The following is a 14,888-nucleotide window of genomic DNA, read 5'->3' as shown; positions in this document are numbered from 1 at the left end:
CTCTTATGTTATATATTATCATATGATAATTATCATTATTACTACATGGGGCTCACAGTCTTAATCCCTATTTTACAGATGAGGTAACTGAGACACAGAGAAGAGAAGTGATTTTCCCAAGGTCACAGGGAAGACAAGTGGCCGGGTCAGGATTAGAATCCAGGTCCTTCTGACTCCCAGGCCTGTGCTCTATCCATTAGGCCATGCTGCTTCTCTAAGGATCTTCAGCTGCGGCCTTAAAGCTCTGGCCACTTGTTAACTCCCCGTTACCCTCCCCTTCCCGGAGGAAGGGAGGGAGGGTCCACTCACCTCCATTCACGGGGGTCAAGGGTGTCGTGGTTTGTAAGCCTCCCCAAACCGAAGGGAAGCAGGAGAAGATATCGACCACCAGCCAGACATAACCTCTCTTACCTCCGGAATGATCACGAGCCCAAAAATTAGCCCAAAAAGAACCAGGTTGATCCCGTACATCCAACGTAGGAAGATAAAGTAGGATGCGACCGAGGACCCGAAATGACCTGCATTGGACGAACGGAGGGGTCAGAGTCCTGAAAGATAGGCCGAACGGACGCGACGTCTGAAGGCCCCCTGGCTGTGGAGAAGTCCACCCTTACTTTCAATCTCTTTGATCTTCATTTCCCACGGAATACACTGAGTCTTGAAATTATCGAAATCTCGCTTAATCTTGACCCATTTCTGAAACGAAGAGATAGATTTGTCCGTCACCACCGTTACCCGGTTGTTCCATAATGACGATACTAATGATGATGTCGGTATTTATTAAGGGCTCACTATATGCCGAGCGCTGTTCTAAGCGCTGGGGTAGACACAAGGGAATCAGGTTGTCCCACGTGGGGCTCACGGTCTTAATGCCCATTTTACAGATGAGGTAACTGAGGCCCAGAGAAGTTAAGTGACTTGCCCACAGTCACACAGCTGACAAGTGGCGGAGCTGGGATTCGAACTCATGACCTCTGACTCCAAAGCCCGTGCTCTTTCCACTGAGCCAGGCTGCTAATAATAATAGTAATTGTGGTATTTGTTAAGCGTTTACTATGTGCCAGGCACTGTACTAAGCACTGGGGTGGTCACAAGGAGATCAAATTAGACACAGTCCCTGTCCTACATGGGTCTCACAGTCTTAATCCCCATTTTATAGATGAGGTAACTAAGCCCCAGAGAAGTGGAGTGACTTGCCCAAGGTCACACAGCAGACGAGTGGCAGACCTGGGTTCTAATCCCAGGTCCTTCTGTCTCCCAGGCCTGTGCCCTATCCACTAGACCACACTGCGTCTCCAGTCTCCAGTCTTCTCTTGGACAAGTCAGTTTGCCTCAGTCTCCTGACCTGTAACATGGGGATTAGCGATTCTTTCGCCCTTCTCTTTAGGCAGTGAGTTAACCTGGGACTGAACCGTGTGCAATCTGTTGCTCGGGATGGTTCTTGGCACATACTAAGAGCTTAAAAACGATCACAAGTACTGTTTATTGTTACTATTATCGTTATTATGATTGGAATATAATGTAATATTCTCTCTTTCCTTTCCTCTTCTCCCACCCCACTACGCCCTCCATTATTTTCCCTTACAACTTTCCAGAAATGGGTAAAGAAAATGGAGGGATTTGCTCAAGAAACTAATGGCTTCTGCCATTGCATTTGAAAGCCATATTTTTCATTTCTTCCCAATGTAAAAGCTGCTTGCTTTTGGTTTGGAACGTAACCCTTCCTTGGGAAAGTCTGCTCGGTTCGCTTTCTACATATTCACTTTCTCGGGGCATAAATATAGTGCCGAGCTTATTTGGAAAGTTGAGAAGTGATTGGATGAATGAATAAATGATTGACAGTGTGAGTTAGAACTATTTAAGCATCCTAAGCATCATAAAACTATGATTTTCTAAAACCAGGATGAATCTCATACATCCCTTAATTCAAAGTAGGGAAGGACTAAGCTAAATTGAGGTTCCATAGTAACATTACATGGAAGATAATTTTTGGCCTTTACAGTTTGCTCAAAGCTTGCTTCTGCTTCTGATCAATTTTCCTGGCAAAGGTATCCCGTCTGAAAGCACATTAGTTGCCTGGAGACTATCTGCATTATACGAATCTTAACGTTGCGTATTTATGCTTCACCTTGCCTGAGCCCTGTTGAATGAAGGGGCTTCTTCGTAATGCTTGCATTTATCATCATCAGGGTTATTATTAATAATAACCATAACCCTCTAAGAATTACCTGTGAAATAATAAGAGTGTTCTTTGCACTAAAAAAGAAAAATATCTTCTAAGGCATCTCAGATGGAGTGACTTTAAAAAAAATGTGTGATTCTGTCCCCTTGCTTACACTGTGAACGCTTCGAGAGCAGGGATTGCGTCTTGTGACTGTATTGTAATCTCCCAAGAGTTTACCTCCTCCAAGAGGCCTTCCCAGACTGAGCTCCCCTTTTCCCTCTGCTTCCTCTACCCCCCCTTCACCTCTCCGCAGCTAAACCCTCTTCTCCCCCCTTTCCCTCTGCTCCTCCCCCTCTCCCATCCCATCCCCTCAGCACTGTACTCGTCCGCTCAACTGTATTCATCACCCTATTCATTTTGTTTAATGAGCTGTACGTCACCCTGATTCTATTTATTTGCTATTGTTTTAATGAGATGTTCTACCCCTTGACTCTATTTATTGCCATCGTTCTTGTCTGCCCGTCTCCCCCGATTAGACCGTGAGCCCCTCAAAGGGCAGGGACTGTCTCTATCTGTTGCCCATTTGTACATTCCAAGCGCTTAGTACAGTGCTCTGCACATAGTAAGCGCTCAATAAATACTATTGAATGAATGAGTGCTACAGTGCTCTGCCTCTAGTAAGTGCTCAGTGAAGTCCACTGATTAATTGACCGTTAAAAATATTCCCGGTTTGTGCTAGTGGAAGAAGTTTATGCCTTTCTTCTCCCCACCAACTATCACCACATGAGTGAATCCTTCACCCTTTCCTCGTCTCTCTCTCTCTCTCTCTCTTTCTCTCTTTCTCTCTTACACACACAAACACACACCTACGCGCTTTCAGAGATGCGGATATCTTGGCTAGAACCCAGAGATTAGGGATGGCTGTGAACTGGTGGATGTTCTCTACTTGTTGCTCAAGACATGGTTTTTTCAATGCAAAATGATTAAGTTAATTCTAAGTAATAAGGGTGGATTCTTACTGCTGGATTGGCAGCTGAAATGGAGAGTCCTACCTATTAAGGAACAGGGTACAACCCCTTCCCCTCCCGCCCCCCGCACGCCTTCGAGTGAAGAAGGTGCGTTCGCTGGAGAGAAAAACTCTAGATATTGTACATTTCCACCCAATGAAGAGAACCAGGCAGAATGATCTGAGGAACCTGGGAGAGAGGAACCTGGGTTTTGGCTTCAGGTACATCCTCTTATTTATTGCGTGACCTTGGCCCGGTCTCCTCAGGTCTCAACCTCAGTTTCCCCATTGGTCACACGGAAATCTTTCGCCCTGCCACTTTTCCAGGGTGAGTCTTGGGCGTTCTTGAGCGATCCTCAGAAATCACCACTGAGACCTTGGGACCCAACATGTTGAACAAGGACAAAGGATGCTGATGATGAAAACTCAAGTCTCACCCAGAAACCAAGTCATGACATCTCTTGGCACCTACCTTGCTCATCATCATTTTATAGGCGTAGAATTTCTTGCCTTTTCCCTTTCCTAATGCTCCTTCAAACTTCTCGACAAAAGCTTGCGCCTCCCTAGTTAAAAAATAGGGGAGAGGCTTAATTAAAATGGAACATTCAAGAAATCTCAGCTGTAAAAGGGTACAGATGGCTGAAATTATAACCCCTTTCACAGTGGGTTGATGCTGGGCCTACAGGATTCAAGCAGTCTGTCTTCCACATACCCTTCAGTGGGAGAGCAATTTTTTGAAGAGGTCATTGCACCCTCAGCTAGGAAGCTCCGGGGAGATCTCAAACTTCAACCCCGACCCAACACATAAACACAGAAAACGTCAGCGTCAAAGTGGGAGAAGGAATAATGACCCCATGAAGCAGCGTGGCCTAGTGGATAGAGCACAAGCCTGGCAGTCAGAAGGACCTGGGTCCTAATCCTAGCTCTGCCACTTGTCCGCTGTGTGACTTTGGAGAAGACGCTTAGCTTCTCTGGATCTCAGTTATCTCATCTGTAAGATGGATGAAGACTGAGCCCCACATGGACCGTGTCCAACCTAATCAGCTTGGATTTAGTACAGTGTCTAGCACATAGTACTTGCTTAACAAATACTGTAAAAAAAAGAGCTGGCTGTATTGGGGATAAACTCAAAAAGTCCTAGCCCCTGTAGTTGGACTGGCCCCTCCGTGGATAAACCAATCAGTCTATCTCGTCCTGATCAGAGTTGCCAGCCCTGTTGCCATAGTGATCGGGGATCCTACGTGCGTGTATGTATACGGCTGGTAATGGGGAAGGGGTGATGGAGGGATGAAGGGAGGTTGGAAGAGTTGAGGAGAGAAACTCCTCCATTTCGAGCAATTGTTTCCACTCTCAGGTTATTATTCTGGGCCAGGTGTGGTTCAGAGCAGCCCGTGAGCAATTTTTACGGATTTCTCCAGGTAAGCCGACTCTCTTTGGAAAATTAATTGAGGTATCTGTTAAGCTTTTACTCTGCGAAAGGCACTGTACTGAACGCTGGGGAGGTTACAAGCAAATCGGCCTAGACCCAGTCCCTTTCCCTATCTCACGGTCTTAATCCCCATCTTACAGATGAGGTAACTGAGGCACAGAGGAGCGAAGTGACTTGCCGAGGGTCACACACCAGACAAGTGGGAGAGCTGAGATAAGAACCCAGGACCTTCTGTCTCTCAGGCACGTGCTCTAATCACCAGGCCATGCTGCTTTTCTTTGGAAAAGTTAGCTAAGTGCAGAAATGGACTTAAAGGTAGATATGGTAATTCCTCAGGTGGCAGCGTGGACTAGTGGAAATAGCATAAACCTGGGAGTCAGAGGACCTGAGTCTTCATCTCAGCTCTGCTGTTTGCTTGGGCAGGGAACGTGTGGACCTATCTTAGTTATACTATACTCTCCCCAACGCTTAGGACAGTTTTCTGAACACAGGCATTCTAAATATGATTGACTGACTGAATTTGGGCAAGTCATTTAACTTCCCCGTGCCTCAGTTTTCTCATCTGTAAAATAGTGGTTAAATGCCTGTTCTCCCTCCCATTTAGCCTGGGAGCCCCACGTGGGACAGGGAGTGTGGCCGACTTGTTTATCTTGTATGCACCCCCAGTGCTTGAAACAGATTAAGTGCCTAACAAATATTATCATTTTAACTGGTTCCTTGAGAATTGAGGGCTAGAGGACAGAATACTAAATACAGTAAAGTTTTCCCATAGGAAGTCACGTAAAGTAAACCAATGTTTTCCTGAAGAGCAAAAAAAAAAATGGATCAAAACAATATAAATATTTTAGAAAACAGTGGCCAGACACAGGAATCCAATTATATGATCACCTAGCAGTGTAATCATGTACCAATGATAAAAGATTCTGAACTTAATATTTTCTGTTTGCATTTATTAAATATTTAGTTTTCAATGTGTTATTTTTCCCACCCTCTTCAGCAAAAGGCCCCTTTTGTTAACACAGCAAACAGAGAACAGCAGCTTTGAAATGGGTTTTCACTCTCACCGTTTGAGTCAGTTAAAGGTTGAGAAGATGAGGAATGCATCAGTGGGAAGGAGGGAGGTGTTCGAGTCATGGCAAACTGAGGGGGATGGGGAGAGAAAGAGAGTGGGAGTGAGAGAAAGAGAGATAAAGAGAGACCTGGGTCCGTGGTGCCAGAAGAGCAAATCTAGGTAGAATGAGCAACCGGTGGAAAAAGAACAGTTCTGGGAGTTCCGGAACTGATTTCTAATCCCAGTTCTCTCGCCTTCGGTATGACCTTGGGCAAGTCACTTAACTTCTCCGTGCTTCAACCTCGTCATTTGTATAACGGGGATTCAACTCCTGTTCTCTCTCCCCGCTTATACTGTGAGCCTCGTGAGGGACGGAGACTGTGTCCGACCTGCTACTCTGGCATTTAGTACAGTGCTTGACATGTAGTAATCACTTAACGAATACCATAATTATTATTGCTATTACCTGAGCACTTCCAGTTTCTTCATCATCCGCCAGGGTTTATTCCGCATAGTGGATATGAGTTTCTTCTTTTCATCTACCTGTTCCATGATGCGAGCCAGCTCCTCCTCTGACATAGACTCCTCGTCAGAAGAGGTGGATACAGAGATGGAATTGCTAGGAGAGGAAGGGGGGAAGGAAGTGAGGGTTAATGGAAAGGACTTGGATTACATTTTTAGTCGCACCTCTTAGACTTGGCAGCTCAACCTGATAACCAGACCTAAAGAATGGGTATATCCTGCATCTATGACGGTAAGATGAGGGAGTTTACAGATTTAAAGGGAGTCCCCTATTATCAGAAGAAAAATTGGGTTCGCTTTAAGATGACTGTTGCTCCATACTCTCTTTTAAATGGAATTTATTAAGCCCTTATTATGTGCCAGGCGCTATATTAAGCACTGAGCTAGAAACAAGCTAAACAGGTTGGACAATGTCCATGTGCCAGGTGGGGCTCACAGTCTCAATCTCCATTTTAAAGATGAGGTAACTGAGGCACAGAGAAGTGACCCGTCCAAGGTCACAGGACCCACATTGGGCGGAACTGGAGTTAGAACCCAGGTCCCCTGACTCCTGGGCCCATGCTCTTTCCACTAGGCCATGCTGCTTTCCTTGGTTTCGTTTGAGTTCTGTCCTTTGGATGACAGTTGCAGACAAGAAATCACTTGGATATTCTTGCTTCCATCTTTCTCTTGCCATTTCTAAACTCTGATTGAAGTGCTAACCTGCCACAACTTCGCCAAAAGTATGGAAACAAACAAGGAGCCAGGAAAATCCATTAGACAGATGATCAACATTCCAGAATTAGAAGCTAAACATATGGGAGACTGGTAATTACGATCCTATTTTTGATAAGGACAGAACGCGTAACCGTGTCCTGTGGCAAGGCAGAGAAGGAGAGGTGAGGGTAGAGAGGAAGCGCTTTTGAAACTAACTTTTCACCTGGTTTTCATCTGCTTTTTTGTCTTATCTTCCTTTCTTTTTATTTGCTTGGCCTTATTTTCGTCCTCCTTCTGCATTTTGCAGGAACCCGTCCGACCCGGGCTTCCACCCTCCTGGCAGGTGCTCTCCCATTCCTCATCCCTAGTTTCCTCTCGGCGTTTCTTCCGGACAGCTCTTTTCCTCCGGGGAGATCTGGTGTTATCCCCTCTTTTGCTTTCTTCCTGGCTGCTGCCATCTTTCTTTCTCTTGCTGGAGCGAGCCTCCCGGTTGTTCAGGCTGGACTCCGCCTTCAGGTTTTGCTTCCCGGGAATTTCCTTCCCTTTTTTTTTCATCTGCCCCAAAGAGGAAATGAACACGGCTAGTTCTGTTGACTAGTGCCTCCCTTTTATGAGACCCAGGATGGGGAAACCAAGTCTTTCATGCCGGGAAAAGATATTTTTGCATTGCCTCTTAGGGTATGTAGGTCTCCTCAGATTTATGGACAAAGGATTAGTGTAAGGAAGCAGAGGGCCAAGTTACTCATCTTTCAGGAATACTCTATGGAGACCACCTCAAAAATTGAAGCCTTTATCTGCCCTTTGGTTTCAAGTCTTTCCTTCAGCCAATTCCCTCACCAATTCTCTCTTTTCTCCCACTCCAGCCCAGCTCAAACTCTTAGGGTGTTTCAATCATGCCTCTCCAGTTTATGGATTTTCTCGCATGAGACACTCCCTCTCCGTTCATTTACTGAGTACCTCCTGGGGCCAGAGAACTGTGCTGAGCTTTTGGAAGAGTGCATATCTTGGTTAGATTAACCATATTTATTTCATCCCTGTTCTCATTGTACCCTCAGCATCTCCTCTCTTCAGTCTAAACTGCACATCACTGCCTGGATTTTTTTCTGGAAACGTTTTTTGGCACATATCTCTCCACACCCCAACCGACATCAGTGGCTACCCATGACCCTATATTAATGCTCCTCTCCCCCTGTAGACTGTAAGCTCACTGTGGGCAGGAAATATGTCTGTTTCATCTATTGAACTTTCCCAAACACTTAGTACAGTGCTCTGCACACAGTAAACACTCAATAAATAATAATAATCATAATAATGTTGGTATTTGTTAAGCGCTTACTATGTGCAGAGCACTGTTCTAAGCGCCGGGGTGGATCCAGAGTAATCAGGTTGTCCCAAGTGAGGCTCACAGTCTTAATCCCCATTTGACAGATGAGGTAACTGAGGCACAGAGACGTTAAGTGACTTGCCCACAGTCACACAGCTGACAAGTGGCGGAGCTGGGATTCGAACCCACACCCCCTGACTCCCAAGTCCGTGCTCTTTCCACTGAGCCACGCTGCTTCTCTAATAAGATTGACCCTCAGAATCCAGCGAAACTCCTCACAGTTGGCTTCCTGCTCTTCACCTGCTCTCTCGATCTTACAAATTGGCCAGTACTTTCCAAGCCTCTCAGACTCATCTTCTGGCTAGAGGGAAGGGGAGGGTTCAATAAATCAGTCAATCAGTGGTGCTGTAATAAGCACTTGGGCTTGGGCAATATAGCAGAGGTGGTAGACACCTTCCCTGATCACAACAAGCTTACAGTCTAGAGAAAGGCAGCTATTGTGTGTACAAGGTGGGTGAGACCGTACTCCCACTCTGGCCTTTTTCCACCATACACACACTCATAGGTCAACTTCACCGTCGATGGTGACTTTTTCGAATCGGAAAGGCGATGCTAGAGAAGGCTGACATGAAAGTGAGTAACGGTCATCACCACCTGGACCCTGTGAAAGCGTCCTTGGCTACTCCCTCTTGGACCCTGACCCCCTTCTCAAGGGTGGTTCACTCTCGGGCTATATTTGCCAAGGTTGGAAATGGCGGTGATTTCTGTGGGAATCCTGATGGAAATTGGTTCCACGGTATTTAATGTTTCACAGACCCAAGACACAAATTCCCCCAGTCTCTGCTCTCGATGGCAGCATTGCCCTTTATCACGGAGTTAGAGTCTTGTTAGGATCTATTTATTTCAAATGACACTGTGGGCCAAGCAATATGTTAAGCTCCGAGGTAGACACAAGATAGATAGTCTTTTTGGACCCAATCTCTGTCCCACAAATGGCTCTCAGTTTAAGGGTGGGATGAAGAAGGGATATAGTCCCCATATAAGGACAGCTACCCCGCATCACATTGCTGAAAAATTTATATCCACAAAATAAACCGAGCAGGACTCTAGTTCTGGTCCTTTAATTAAACAATTAAGCGGAACAGAAAAGCTGCAGGTAGGTATCCCTCCCCCCCAGAAGACAGGACGTTTAATACCTATTTTACCTTCAGTTCGGGAGTTTCTCTCCACTTGTCCCCCGATTTTATCTGCAAGAAGAGATGTCATGAACGATTAGGGAGTTGCTGGGTGGCGTTTCCTATGCGATATTTAATAATGATGGTAGTGGTTAAGCGTTTTCTATGTGTCAAGCACTGTTCTAAACGCTGGGGTAGATACAAGGTTACCAGGTTGTCCCACGTGTGGTTCACAGTCCTAATCCCCATTTTACAGATGAGGTAACTGAGGCACAGAGAAGTTAAGTGACTTGCCCAGAGTCACTCGGCTGATAAGTGATGAAGCAGGGGTTCGAACCCCTGACCTCTGACTCCCAAGCCCGTGCTCTTTCCGCTAAGCCATGCTGCTTTTCGTTTAGAATCCCCTAGTTTAGCTGGGCGGGTATAGCTCTCTAACGACTGAACGAAAGCATTTCCTCTAGACCGCAAACTCACTGTGGGCGGGGAACGTGTCTGTTTACTGTCATATTGTACTCTCCCAAGCGTTTAGTATGGTGCTCTGCACACAGTAAGCACTCAATAAATACAATTGAATGAATTTCCAGTTCGGAAATACCAGTTTTGGAATTTCAGAGCTCTCTGGCTCAGAATTCACTCCCACCCCAAAGATCGAGGTGGGGAGCTGGTGCCTGGCGAAAGCTACGATGAACGCTAAAATGTTTAAGGCCGGGGCCTGGGGGTCCTGTTTAGCAGAGCAGCATGGCCTAGTGGATAGACCCCAAGTCTGGGAGTCAGAAGGACCTGAGTTCTAGTCCTGGCTCCACTCCTTTTCTGCTGAGTGTCCCTAGGCAAGTCACTCTACTTCTCTGTGCTTCAGTTACCTCATCTGTAAAACGGAGCTTACGACTGTAAACCCCATGTGGGACGTAGACTCTGTCCAACCTGGTTACCTTGCATCTACCCTAGCGCTTAGAACAGTGCTTGGCACCAAGTAAGCATTTAACAAATACATAAAAGCAAAGTCACCTCCTCAGTTGTGGACCTGGCAGAACAGTCCATTTCTAACTCACCTTCTTCCATGAGGATCTTCAATAGGCTCTTTCTGTCTCATGTTAGTTATTCCTCTGATTTTTTTCCCCCTTCTTGAGATTCACAGTCATTCTGTCGAAGATATCGACGATTACCGTCTTGCTCGTCTCCAGCCCCGGGCGTCTCGGCTAGGCTTCGGGTGAGGTTGGGTTGGGGGCTGAAGGTGGAAGGGGAGAGCTAAGCGGGTATCCACCCGGCATCAATCCAGTCCGCACACTTCACTGCGCCCGTTTCCTTGTTGCCAAGCCCTGGCCGGCTTGATGTTACACGTCATTAAATAAACATGAAGGAAACCCCTGGACCAGCGGGATCATCTGACAGCAACGACTCTCTCCCTCTTCAGATGATGACAGGCAAAGTCATCGGGCTTTTGTGCTGAATCCACTCGGTTCTGCCCGGATGTGTGTCGATGTAGACGTTCCGTAATTCCTAACTCCTCAATCCGTCTCGACTAGGACCCAACCCCAGAGTTAGGGCATGTTTTTCGGATGACACGCGGCTCTTTGGATACAGTGCCACTTGGCGTTAGGAGAGACAGTTATTAATGGCAATAACTGTGGCCCTTGTTAAGCGCTTACTATGTGCCAAGAAATGGGATTGATTTAATTTAAGCAGATCGGATTCCAGTCCTTGTCCCACAGATTAATGTGGAGAGAAAGCAGGTATTTCATCCCCACTGTACCGATGAGATAACTGAGCCTCAAAGACATTAACTGACTTGCCCGGCGTCATACAACAGTTGAGTGGAGGATTTGAGATTACAACCCAGGCCCATGCTCAATCAATCAATGGTATCTATTGAGCACTTAGCACTTGGGAGAGTCCAATTTAACAGAATTGGTAGACAAGTGCTACAGGCCTTTTGGCCTAGCGGTTAGAGCATGGGCCTGGAAGTCAGCAGGACCTCGGTTCTAATCCTGGCTCCGCCACTTCTCTGCTATGTCACCTAGGGCAAGTCACTTCACTTCTCTGTACCTCACTTACCTCATCTATAAAATGGGGATTAAGTCTGTGAGCCCCACGTGGGATTATGGACTTTATCGAACCTGACTAGCTTCTATCAACCCCAGCACTGCAGTAGAGCCCCTGACACATGGTAAGCACTTAACAAATACCATTTTTAAAAAAACCAAGTTTACAGTCTAGAGGGGGAAACAGACATTAATATAAATAAATACATTAGCAATCTAATAAATTATGAATATAATAAGTGTTCTTTCCACTAGGCCATGGGGCACAAGGGGAATATTACGAAGTGCGTTTCTTAACTTGAAGTCCTGAAAGAGCCCCACTCCTGTGTTATGAAAGAATTGGGGATGTTCCCCCGGATTCGAACTGTTTTCTTAGCTCTTCGGCAGCAGGACGGGTGACAGAAAAGGAGGCTCTTCCAGGGTATGCTGGGAAGGTATCATCATGTTTTATTAAATCCTCCAACACCTTGCTGCTTGGATTTAGCAGACAGCTCTCTTTGCTCTACTCTACCTTTGTCCCTGCAGATCTGGCTGTCAACACTGAGCGATGGGACAGATGCACTGTGTGGAGATTAGCCAGGAAAATCAAAGAGCCGGGCTTCAAAGACTCAGATAAATGATTAGTTTGGCTCTAACCCACAGAGAGGCTCTCTTCTTCATGGTGGCCGGTTTCCACGTTCACTGAGGAAAAACACAAATCGCCATTTAAGTTGATGTTCTATAATTCCTAACTTCACGAAACACTAGCCCATCATTCCACCCCAAGCCTGAGACTGTGGGGAGGATGAGTTCTATTAGGTGAACTGAGCCAAAAGAGGCTATTTTACTCATCCAAAGTTACTCTGGAAGCTATTCCTAAAGAAACAGATCAGGTCGTTCATACTGACTCCCATCCTTACAGGTAGGTTCAGGTCCCAGAATGGCTTACTGGCCTGTCGTATTTTCGCCAAACCTTTCCCGTTAGTTCCCAGAGTCAAGGAGAACAGGTAAGACAAATGGGCCTGGACTAACTGACATGGCTATCTGAAGGGTTGAAAGAGGCTGGCCCAATAAATTCCATCTGTAAAGGTGAAATACCCTCTAACTGTTTACAAGTAGGTGGGTGGTGTTTCCTCCCCATGAAAGCACTGTTAAGGTCACATCTTCTCCATGAAGCCTTGCCTGATTAAGCCCTCATTTTCTCGGCTCACTCTCCTCCTGCTCCGGTGATGCACTTCGATCTGCGACCTTTGGACATTTGAAATTCTCCCCATCCCCAGCCCCACGGCACTTAGGTACGTATATTTCAGTTATTCATTAGAAAAGACTTATAATTCTTCATATTAATGCTTTTCTCCCCCTCTGGTAATTCTTTTGTACCGTAGTCTCCCAAGTGTTTAGAACAGTGCTGTGCACATAGTAAGCACTCAATAAATACCATTGATTGATTGATCGCTAAAAAAACACAGACCTACTAAAAGACAATTAGGGTTTTTTTCACCTGCAGGGCGCTGATCATGCCTCCCGTCTACACTTGTTGAAGACCTAATAAGAAGAGGTGGGATTAAGTGAAAGTTACAGAAATTTTGATTGGGTAGAAAAGAGAAAACCTCTCTGACTTTTTAGCACGATAAAACTCTCGGCTGATTTACCAAGAGAGATTGTGGCATCCCCACTGTTGAAGACCTAAAGCAACGGGACCACTTTTGTTCTTCCTTTTTTCAGGATTCCCACAACGTGGATGGGATCGACTACGCCCTCATATATGTTGATATTTATGTAGAGTCTTATTATTGTTATTATTGCTATTAATATTTATTGGGCACTTACTGTGTGCAAAGCATTGTACTAAGCACTTGGGAGAGTAAAATATAACAGCAGACACATTCCCTGTCCAAATAGTACTGGCTGAGGTCTCACCATCATTAACCATTACCGTCCCACCTCCCGTCTCTCCCCACTCCAGTCTGTACTTCACTCCGCTGCCCAGATCATTTTTCTATGAGCCGACGCGTCACCCCGCTCCTTAAAAAATTCCAGTGGTTGCCCATCCACCTTTGTATCAAGCAAAAACTCCTCCCCATTGGCTTTAAAGCACTCCATCACCTTGCCCCCTCCTATCTCACTTCACTTCTCTCCTTCTCAAGCCAGTCCACACACTTTGTTCCTCTAGTTGCTAACCTTCTCCCTCTACCTCCATCTCACCTGTCTCACGACCACCCCCTTGGCTACACCCTGCCTCTGGTCTGGAACGCCCTCCCTCCTCTAATCTGACCGACAACCACTCTTCCCTGCTCCAAAGCCTTACTGAAGGCACTTCTTCTCCAAGAGTCCTTCCCAGACCAAGCCCCACTTTTCCTTATCTCCCACTCCCTCTGCGTCATCTTTTCTCTTCCCCCCTCCCAGCCCCACAACACTTCTGTACATATCTGTCATTTTATTTATTTGTACTGGTGTCTGTCTCCCCACATCTAGACTGTAAGCTTGTTGTGGGCAGGCAGTGTCACTGTTTATTGTTGTATTGTACTTTCCCAAGTGCTTAGTATAGTTCTCGGCACACAGTAACCACTTAATAAATAAGATTGAATGAATGAATTAATTTCCGTCTTTAAATGAGAAGAAGCGTGGCCTAGTGAAAAGAGCATGGGCCTAGGGGTCAGGAGACCTGGATTCTAATTCTGGCCTATGTCACCCGCCTGCTGTGTGACCCTGGGCAAGTCACTTAACTCCTCTGTGCCTCTGTTTCATAATCTGTTAAATGAGGACTTAAGTACCTAATCGCCCTCCCCCTTATACTGTGCCCCACCATCCCCTATATGGGAGAGACTGTGACCAACCTGATTACCCTGTATCTATTCCAGACCTTAGTACAATGCTTAGAATATAATAATTGTGGTATTTACTGAGCACTTCCAACATGCCAAGCACTCTCCTAAGCCCTAGGGTCATTAGAAGTTCACCAAGTCTAAAGAACATGTATTGAATCCCCATTCTGCAGACGAGGGAACTGAGGCACAGGGAAGTGACGTGACCCAGCAGGCAAGTGGCAGAGTTCTGTCCACTAGGCCATGCTGCTTCTCTAGAATATGATAGGCACCTTACAAATATCACAATTATTTTTAGGAAAATATATAGGCACTCACCTGCATGGAGGCAGTGGGTTGGACCAAATGACTTCTGAAGGACCCTCTCGTTTCTCGGAATCTGTGATCCAAAGAAGTACCCCATGACTGCTTGACACTGATTTATATTTGTCCAATATTGCCGGCGTCAAGCTGCGAGAGGTGATACGGTCCTCTCCAACCTCCCCACTAAGTAGAGGTTATGTTTCCCTTAGGAGATAAGGTGTCCCGGGTGCTTTCATTCTATCCTCAGAGTTACATGCTGAGAAATGAAGTCTGCTCTTTCCCTTTGGGTAGGGGCCACCTGGCTATAAATAAATCATGCGCCTTTGTCAATCTAAACAATTACTTATGTAAATGACATTCTAGGGGGTTGGACAG

The 14,888-nt window shown here is 46.0% G+C and overlaps 1 protein-coding gene across 1 annotated transcript in view; it reads right to left on the bottom strand.

The window, feature by feature from the left end:
- The window catches only part of TMC2 (transmembrane channel like 2), a 67,624-nt gene extending 53,011 nt beyond the window's left edge, over positions 1-14,613 (bottom strand). The window contains exons 1-9 of the mRNA XM_039912807.1: positions 14,529-14,613; positions 12,047-12,087; positions 9,398-9,439; positions 8,446-8,553; positions 7,092-7,423; positions 6,117-6,269; positions 3,643-3,733; positions 615-696; positions 412-518 (exon numbers count right to left, since the gene is read on the bottom strand). Of these exons, the coding sequence (XP_039768741.1) occupies positions 412-518; positions 615-696; positions 3,643-3,733; positions 6,117-6,269; positions 7,092-7,423; positions 8,446-8,553; positions 9,398-9,439; positions 12,047-12,087; positions 14,529-14,613 (1,041 nt within the window). The remainder of the gene's footprint in view (positions 1-411; positions 519-614; positions 697-3,642; positions 3,734-6,116; positions 6,270-7,091; positions 7,424-8,445; positions 8,554-9,397; positions 9,440-12,046; positions 12,088-14,528) is intronic.
- Between the last annotated feature and the right edge of the window lie 275 nt (positions 14,614-14,888).

This window comes from Ornithorhynchus anatinus, chromosome 8, assembly GCF_004115215.2.
Source record: "Ornithorhynchus anatinus isolate Pmale09 chromosome 8, mOrnAna1.pri.v4, whole genome shotgun sequence".
Classification (NCBI taxonomy): domain Eukaryota; kingdom Metazoa; phylum Chordata; class Mammalia; order Monotremata; family Ornithorhynchidae; genus Ornithorhynchus; species Ornithorhynchus anatinus.
This window is presented reverse-complemented; position numbering and strand designations above follow the sequence as displayed.